Source organism: Octodon degus, unplaced genomic scaffold, assembly GCF_000260255.1.
Source record: "Octodon degus isolate 3935 unplaced genomic scaffold, OctDeg1.0 scaffold00010, whole genome shotgun sequence".
In the NCBI taxonomy this organism is placed as follows: Eukaryota; Metazoa; Chordata; class Mammalia; order Rodentia; family Octodontidae; genus Octodon; species Octodon degus.
Window position 1 is genome coordinate 29,358,397 of NW_004524586.1, and position 9,410 is coordinate 29,367,806.

The 9,410-nt window shown below is 40.7% G+C and overlaps 1 protein-coding gene across 3 annotated transcripts in view; it reads left to right on the plus strand.

Moving 5' to 3' along the window:
• Positions 1-5,769, plus strand: part of Sh3kbp1 (SH3 domain containing kinase binding protein 1) — a 342,524-nt gene extending 336,755 nt beyond the window's left edge. For 2 of the 3 annotated variants that reach the window (XM_004625662.3, XM_004625663.3), the window contains 2 exons: positions 2,297-2,360; positions 3,334-4,914. In XM_004625662.3, coding sequence (XP_004625719.1) covers positions 2,297-2,360; positions 3,334-3,375 — 106 coding nt within the window. In that variant the 3' untranslated portion in view covers positions 3,376-4,914. Of the gene's footprint in view, positions 1-2,296; positions 2,361-3,333 lie in introns of all 3 variants that reach the window. The other variant, XM_023709017.1, reaches the window with a different exon arrangement.
• The last annotated feature ends 3,641 nt before the right edge of the window (positions 5,770-9,410 follow it).

Sequence of the window (9,410 nt, forward strand, 5' to 3'; positions counted from 1 at the left end):
AGTGCATGCATTATTCCCCAAATGTACTTTAATTACAGAGACCTTTTATTCCAGAGAATCCTAGGAATAGGTTTTAGTGGGACATGCTTTGAGCAATGTGGCTCTAAGCATGTTTTGTTCTACTGAAGCTAGATCATGTCAGATAAAATTGGGGCCTCGTATACCAACTTCCTGACTAGAAAGAAACTAATGAGATAAAACATGTAGAACTGGCAGGATGGAACCTAAAAAGTTTTGCAGGGGGCTCTCCAGGTTGCCTTAGTCCTTACAGTACTTAGCACCTCTGGTGCTGAATGTTGTAGATTTGAGTACCCAAAGGCCAGCCCTATGTCCAGGCAATATGCCCACTTTGCTTAGACAGTGATTTTATGGCTCCATGACATCCCAGTACATTGATTCTCAGCATTCTGAATAGGAATGTAATTTAGTTGCATCCGAAATTTTGACCCCTTGCCTACATCCAGGACTTTGACCCCGTGCACCCTCTGAGAAGTTCTTGGAAACCACCTACATGTCTGAAATGGCCTGAGCTTGCCACTAAGCATGCCTCAAGCATGCCTCTGAGCAGAGAGCCATCTACGCTTTGAGGTCTGAGAATAATTGGCTGGAACAATTTCTCCCTTCCCAGCCAACATCATCTTGAATAAACACCTCACAACAGGCTCTTTGCCCAAGCCTCCCTCTTCCAGCCTTCTTCAGCCTAGTCTTCATGCCTAAGATCAGTCGATCCCCACCAATCTCCTACTTTGCTCTTAGTGTCACTTTCCTTTTAAGATTCAACTCATGGCTGAGGATACAGCTCAGTGATATAATGCTGGCAAGTGTGAGAGAGTTTAATTCCTGCTACAACAACAACAAAAGATTCACCTCATGTCTGTGCCAGCTCTCCTTATCCCTAAATGTGCTCTACATTCAGAGAGCAGCTCATCTCCCTGATCTTCCCTAGATATTCCCCTGGCTTCCTTGCTTTTTATACACTTATACCTGTTTTCACTAGTTCAAAGTTTAGTGATTTTCTTTGGACCACCTTACCCAACTAATTTCCCCCTGATCCATACCAGTCAAAGCTTTATCTTCCATAGTCTGCAATTGCTTTAGGGTCTTACCTTCTACTTCTTTCCTAAGGCCTAAGTGGTGCCCAGTGAGATACAGATGTGTATGTGTATGATAGTGAATCACAAATAGTTGATACCGGAGAAGCCAATATGTTAACAGCAGTGCCAGGACACTATCCTAAGTGTAATCACTGTCAAGGTGTTCATCTAAAGTGAGAAAACACAGTGTTACTGCTACTTTATTTATTGTGCTATTTCTACAATCTTTGTTTTTTATTTTCTAACCCAGTTTGTAGAAACATACATGTAAGGGCCAGCCAAATAGCTCAGTGGATTAAAGCTCCTGCAAGCAGGTACAGGGGCTGGGGGTTCGATCCCCAGGCCTGCCATGTCAGCCCTGCCCCCGCAGCATGCTGAGACAGAGATTGAGACTGGGTGTGGCAGTCCGTGCCTGTAATCCCAGCTCTTGGGAAGCTGAAAACAGGAGAATCACTATGAGTCTGATCTATATAGTGAGACTCTGTAGACCCTTCCTAAATACATAAAATATAATAAAAAAAGAAAGTCAGAAAAGGTATTTGGTAGTCACTCCAAATATTATGTATCCTTTCAGACATGATTGTTATACTGTTGGTTCAGTTATTTCATCTCCATGTTTTGGGATCTAGTTGTAAGATTTTATGAGAATCAGTGAAAACATAGCAGATAGCCTTTTTATTACAAAGAAGGAAGTATCTGTAGATTGGTGAAAAACATTAAGTAATTATATTTGAAACCCAGTGATTCTGTTAGGAAGAAATAATTAGAGGGAAAATGATGGAGTATGAGCTTGTACACCTGGAATCTAGTCATTGGACAAGTTACTACCATTCTGGGTCGTAGTTTCTCCATCTTCTCCTTTTGGGAGAAGTTTGGACTAAGGCAGCTCAAAGGTCACTTCCAGACCTACCAAATGATGGCTGCATATTTTGGTGACCCCAAAATAATGCCAAGCCTTTTTTTTTTGAACTGGGGATTGAACTCAGGCCCTTGCGCTTGCCAGGCAAGCACTTATTCTACTGAGCCTTCTCCCTGACCCATGCCTTTCTGTATGAAACTAATCTTAAGCAAAAATAATACAAATATGTTTGGCCCACATTTTCTGTGTAAAAAGGTCACATGGATAGTGACACAGGAGGTTTCTTTTCTCCTCTTGGGGAAATTTGGGCTTTTATTTCATTGTATTGCCATTTGCTTTTCAGACGAGAGATTAAGCAGTTACTGTCAGAATTGGATGAGGAAAAGAAAATCCGACTTCGGTTACAGGTGAGTCCCTCAGGGTCCCATTGCCTTTGAGTCCTGGACTCATCTGGGGGCAGAAACAGAATCTTTTAAAGATAGAAGACTCTTAATTCTCTGCAGATTATGCATGCTTTCTGTGGCAATCCCCTTAGAATTATAGAGACATTACCCATACTTTCCCAAGCTCCAGGAGGTCTTGCGGAAGGTGAAAATTAGTAAACACTCCCCCCGTTGGGCTTCTTATTCCGAATTTATCTTACACATCTCTGTGAAAGGCTCCCTCCTATTTTCAGGAGGCTTTACTGTAGTAACCACCAGATGATATGGCAGTTGACTTCTGTCATGTTGTCATTGGCACTCCAGGGACCGCAGCTGTCCACCCTTGGTCTTTTCAACCCTTTACTTCTTCCTGATGCCTTATGTCAGTCCTTCTGGGGCATCCAAGCTCTAACCCCCTACCCTGGCCTCTAATTCACCTCTACCATGACTGGATGGTGGAGAGTATACAGATATTCCAGGTGACCAAAGTCACCTTTCAGCTTACATCTATTTGGTTCCATTGGTGGTGACTGGGACTGATGCTGCTTAAAGGATAGATAACTATTTACTATTATTTTGGGGGTGCTAGCACACATACTTGTGGGTCAGCCACAGCTGCCTTCTAACACTGTTAGAGAGTCCAGCATTTCAGGACAGCTTGCTTTAACCTCTGGCTAGGAAAGTAGAATCATTGCTGCTTTTGACAAACTTTATATCCTAGTAGACTGAGAATTAAAATATCTACCATGTCCTAGTGAATCATGACTGTGAGCCTGTTCTTTAGTCATGTATCGTCTCTGGCACTTATTGTTTTCCAGTGTTCAATCAGATGTCATTTTACCTCTAAAACTGTCAGATTGATTATTTTCTTTCTGCTGACTAGCTTGATTATCTTTCGGCTTCTATAAAAACAGCCAGTTCAGTGTGACTTTTGTTTGATTCTTTTTCTCCTTTATAGATGGAAGTCAATGACATAAAGAAAGCCCTTCAATCAAAGTGAATACTTGATAACTGAGATGTCACATTATTCATCCTGAGTCCAAGACTCAAAATTTTCTGCCCCAGCCAAAATAATCTTGTGCCAAAAGATTAAAGGTTTGCCTCACCATGTCCCTGTTTGAAAGATTAGCACAAAAGTCTTGATAGCACAACACAAATTCCATCCAAGAGGAAAATCTTCCCCCATGGTGTAGTCCTGGGTCTGGCACTGGTTGTGACTTAGAGCAAATTGTGCTAAAGGCTTTTCTACTTTGAAATCTCATGCGAAATGAAAACTCAGGCAGTTTAGTCCATTAGTGGTACTATTTTGATGATATTTTCCATTAATAAAATGTAATTTCAGATTATTCGTTTACAAAGTTTATAATTTTATGATTTTTACTCATGTTTTGTCACAGATGCCTCTAGTATTTGTACTACACTTAGTCAGAAATGAGCATCTTGTTCTTTTGCTTCAGGTGGAAAGCTGCCTCGCTTTGTATTCCCCTTTAGGATTCTATTACATATGCAAGTTTAGGTCCAACCTGTCCCTTCCCCTGCCAGCAGACCCTGCCACCCTAAGAGAAATTTTAGCTTATATATGATGGTATATTTACAAAAAATGAAAGAGAAAATCTGGTATTTGCAATGATCTGTGCCTTCTTTTTACCACCCTCTTGATTGGAGCTTTTGTGATGCAGCTACCATGATTCAAAAAATTAAAAATAAAGAAATAAAATTCTGCCACTTATTCAAGTCCACTAGAGGCCACTGTCTTCACAGCTTCTCTCACCCTAGCCAAAGGTCCTAAGAGAAGGCAGCTGAGAAGTTGGATGTGCTCTGTGGTGCCAGCTGTGACTTTTCAAGTTTCTCCTACTTTTGGGTTGTTCACACAACTAGAAATGTTATCCCTGCTTGATTTTTCGTCAGCCAAGTTAAACCCCTGCTTCCTGTCTTTTGCACCTTTTGCGTGAACAGAATATGCATTATTAAAGCAAAAAATACAAAATAAAAGTAAAATGCAAATGAAAACAATGGGGGGGAGTTGTATTATTTCCTGCACTGGGTTATCTGTGTGTGTTATTGTTTAAAAACTGTATTCACATAATGTCATTTGCCTTGCTCACTTGTAACTCCTTGGGTCCAAGAGAATGGGAGGAGGGCCTTGTTGAAGTGTAGCCATTGGATCTTTCTTGCATTTATGGAATTGCTTTTTGCTTACCAAGGAAACTGATGTTTGCTTGTCTGGTTTATCTTTGTAGCACATGAACAGTTCAGCCTTAGACTATGTAAGACTGTTTAGGAACATACTGTATTGCAAGATTTTTCAGGGAGTGGAAGTGGAGGGGATGGTCCTGAAAGACCCCCAAACTTGTTTGATTTGTTTCTAATCAGCTGCTTTGTCTACTTCTGGAGTTTTATAGTGAAATTACTGAACATTAATAGATTTGCACAACTACAAAGAATGAGAATTGATAATACTGAAGGAATGATGCAAAAAAAATCACCACGTTATTCAGCATTGAAAGTATAACAAATAAATGTCACTTCTTTACTCTTCCTTCTCACTTCCCCTGCCTTGCTCTTGCCTGCAAGCTCATCCTATTTGTGGCTCTACCTCCTTCCCAGTATTTACAGAACCTTAATGTCCCGGTCTTCTGGGTGGAGACAGTTAAGGGACAGGAGTGTGTAAAAAAGAAGGTCACTTTCTTCATCCCCATTTCTGGATATCTTGCCATTTTAGCAGTCTTGGTCTTGGTGTGCTTGGGGCCAGGAACACTAAGGGGCAGTACAAACAGTCCTGCACCCTTTGATTGTTCCAAGTATTTCTGCATTAAACTTGAAGTGGAGATTTCCCATCATCTAATATAATAATGAGAAGTAGATTCTTCAGTGTTTGAATTTCTCATTTACTCATCAAGAAAACCCCTAATGATATAGTTTTATATAATGTATACAGAATAGGGTTAATAATTAAATTGATTGCCTTGGGCATCCTCACAGGGTAGTGGCAACGTGGAATGTAGAGGGCTGATTCTTCCCCTCGTAGAGACCACTGTCTTCCTTTGTATAAGGAAAGGGAGAAGAAATTGTAGAAAGAGAAGTTGGCATATCCAGCTTCATTATTGTCCCCTTGGGTTAACCAGCAGGAGGATTGTGCATCATGGAACTGGATGACCCATTGCCCAAAAGGCCATCATCTTTACCCTTGACAAAATGGATCCATCAAGAATATTGAAAAGCTTGGAAGTGTCACTTTTGAAAAAAAAATTCTTTTGCATTCAGCATGGACTTGACCGGGCATCTATGGAGATTATTTTTTTGCTTCATTTTCTAAAGTTGTATTTAGAAAAGTCTTAAGTATTGATTGTGCTTTGTAAAAGAAAATGATTAAAATGAAATTTTGTGAAAAATATTTTTGTTCAAAGTTGTCATGGTCCAAGAGGAATGATTTCTTGGCATACAAATCCTTTTTCTCCATTTGACACAATTTTATTACTCCTATAGAAAATCCTTAGACTCACATGAAATAATCCATTGAAATCTGTGTCTGTGAATTGTATTTTTAATTGCTCAATTTTACATTCCTATCCAAGTATAAAATGGTAGCTAGACATTCTTATTTTAGTGTGAAACCATTGATTATCATTATCTGAATAATTGTGTAAAGCCACTTTTATTTGTACAGAGCCCACTAGGTAGCACTCTCAAGTACCTAATTTTTCTCCCATGAGAACATCCTATATCAGCGTGTGTGTGTGTGTGTGTGTGTGTGTGTGTGTGTGTGTGTGTAGCTAGTAATGGTGGGTTTTATTTCCTTTCATAAGCAGTTCCTTAATGGGGAAACTGCAGGGTGTATACTGTATTGCTTACAGCTGTCATGGTCTGTATAAAAATAATGCCCAGGTCCCACAACTGCTCTAATTACCTGAGGTCATCATGGTCCCCCTTTTTTGTTAGATTAGCTTTTAGTAATTACTTCTGTATATTAATGTCAAGTTGTTTCAGCACCATGAGAGCTTGATTAAAAGCTTTTCCTTTCAATTTTATACAGATGAGAACCAGAACAAGGCAATGCGTGTGGGGGTGAGCAGGGCTGTGTGGCTGATTGTGGCATTAAACAGGAAAGATGGGTACTTATGGTCTGACATGGGGATCAAGATCCTGTTCTCAACTTGGCAAGGACCAAGATGGAGAAAATTTTCTCGCCTATAAAAATGGTAGTGGTATAAAGACTGATGGGGAATCTACTCTTAAAAGGATGAACCTTGCCAATCATTCCTACTTCTGCATGTAAGTTGACTTTAAGAGCTGGTTCTCAATGCATAGATCTAGTGCTTGAAGCCAATGAGAACTCAGGTCTCTTCATGGTTTGCTACTCTACCCCAGACTGAAGTGGCCAAGAGGCAGCCCCTTTCTGCATACAACATTGTGTACTTGTCCTGTTTGTGAAACTTGGAATTCACAGAAAGAAGGGGTATTCCTTTGTTGCTGGGGCAATATGTGAGAACTTATTTCAACCAAACAGCAAGGTGATCAGTAAAATATTCTGAGGAAAAAATAGAATGAAAAAACAGCTAGGAGCTAGGGAGATAGCCTAGCGGTCTAAGCACCTACCTGGCAAGTGCAAGGACCTGACTTTGATCCCTGATACTGCATGCTATGCCTGCCCTGGAACCCTGGGTTCACAGTGCTGGCCACCTAAACAGCGTGGTGCCACACATCTGTAATCCCAGCACTTGGGGAGGCTGAGACAGGAGGATCTCTATGAGTCTGAGCTGCATAGCAAGACCCTGTGCCAAATAAATAAATCTGTGCTACTCTGGTTTCTCTTCAGATCATATAAATCTTTCACCTTTTACCAAATAAATCAATAATTAAAAAGAACAGCTAAATTTCATGGAGCCATTCTTTTCAAGTGGCAAGAAGTTTAATTAAATTATGGAGATATAGCAGTCATTTGAGTTTTGAATGCTTTCTTACCCTACCTATTCCTATAGAATATTTCTAGTTCTCTGGAAAAATAAGGTTTGTTGGTCAGCTTTGAGTTCTTTGATGGGAAAGTGCCCTGAAAATGAAGTCTTCATTGTACTTTCTATTAATAAAAATAAGTTTGTTTTGTTTTGTTTTGGGGTTTTTTTTGGGAAGGGTCGGTCTACAGGGTGTTTAGGGTCTTACTACTATATCGACTCATAGTGATCTGCCTGTTTCCAGCCTCCCAAGAGCTGGGATTACAGGCATGCAACACCATGCCCAGTCTAAAATGGTGGTTTATCTTTTTTTTTCTTTCTTTTTTTTTTTTTGGCCAAGCCCAAAATAAGTTTTAAGAGGTTTTCTCACTAAGTTTTAATTTTTTTTAAAATTATTTATTTAGTATAGGGTTTTGCTATGCAGCTCGGGCTTGTGGTGATCCTCCTGTCTCAGCCTCCCCAGCAGTGGGGTTATAGGCATGTGCCACCACATCTGGTTTTGGAGGCCGGCATGGCATGCAGTATCGAACCCGGGTCCTCACGCTTGCCAGTCAAGTGCTTAGACTGTCAAGCTATCTCCCCAGCCCCTCTCCTAATGTTTAAACTAACCAAACTGTTAAAACTATCTTCAAGCCCAGCAGAAAAAAAGAAGATATCAATAGTATTTTCAGGGTTATCCCCCAAAGAAAAGCTAAGGTATCTTAGAAGGAGAATGGATTCCTTTCAGGCTTCATGATTATTTCTTGGACTCAGACTTCTGAGAAAATTAAGAAGTTGGATGTGGCTGAAGCTCTGCCATTAAATATTGAAGGAAGACAGAGAAGAGAGATTGAACACTCGCATGACATGCCCACCCATGTCCCTGCCTTTGTCCTACAAGTCACTTAGAAATGTTCTTGAATGCTCTCAGGGCAATCTCCTTAGAGGAAGTAAGTCCAGAATGAGAAGGGCATAGAGGGGGAAGAGTCTCAGAAGGAATTCTTAGGGGCAGTATTGAGAGAGTGGGCTCTACCTCTGCAGACTTTTCCTTAGGGTGCCCCCATCTCATTCTCATAGGAAGAATAAGGGATATCCTTAAAGTTTATAGATCAAGGGCCAGAGAGATAGCTCAGCAGATTAAGAGCCTGCTTAGGCAAGCACAGGGACTGGGGTTCGATCCCCAGCACCACATGCCATGCTGGCCCCAGGCCACTGAGACAGCGTGGTGGCACACACCTGTAATCCCAGTGCTGGGAAGGCTGAAAACAAAAAGATCACTCCAAGTCCAAGCTGCAGAGTGAGACCCTGTAGCAAACACATTTAAAAAGGTCTATAGACTGATAACACTAGTGGACATCCACTGCAGCCTGGGCAAGAGAATGGGGGAATCTACACCGGGAAGACAGAAAGCCCACAACATACTCAAAACTGAAGCTTGGAATATTTGAGAACTTCCTCCCCTCCAGGACTACTTGTGCTCCATCGACACTAGCAATCTTCCAGGAGAAATAGTAAACAGAGCTGCAAGAGATAGACTTTGGGCATCAGCACAATGGGAAGGCCAAAAGCCGATAGGGGAGACAAAAGCAAAATCACCAGAGGAATGAAGGTTCTGGTGTCTACAGGAAAACAAACAGTAGCACAGCCCAACTCCCTGGCTAGATTAGCATGAAGTCCCATACTATAGGTTTATTTGCCTCAGTATCTGTTGCCCTATATAAAATGCCCACTTTTCAAGAAAAAATTACAGTGCATGCCAAAGCATAAGAAAAATAGTTTAAAGAAACAAAGCAGCGATCAGGATTAGACCTAGAAATGGCACAAATATTGGAATTATCAGAAAAAAATTTTAAAGTGTTATGTTAAAGGCTCTTGTGATAAAAATAAATGCTGGTAAGATAGTTTCAGCAGAGATAGAACTGTGAGATTCAACTGGCTAGAAATGTAAAAGTAACAAATGAATATCTTTGATAAGGGCTGAGGAGATAGCTCAGCGGCTTAAGCACCTGCCTGACAAGCACAAGATCATGAGTTTGAATTCTGGTACTGCAAAAAAAAGAAAGAAGAAAGAAAGAAAGAAAGAAGAAAGAAAGAAAGAAAGAAAGAA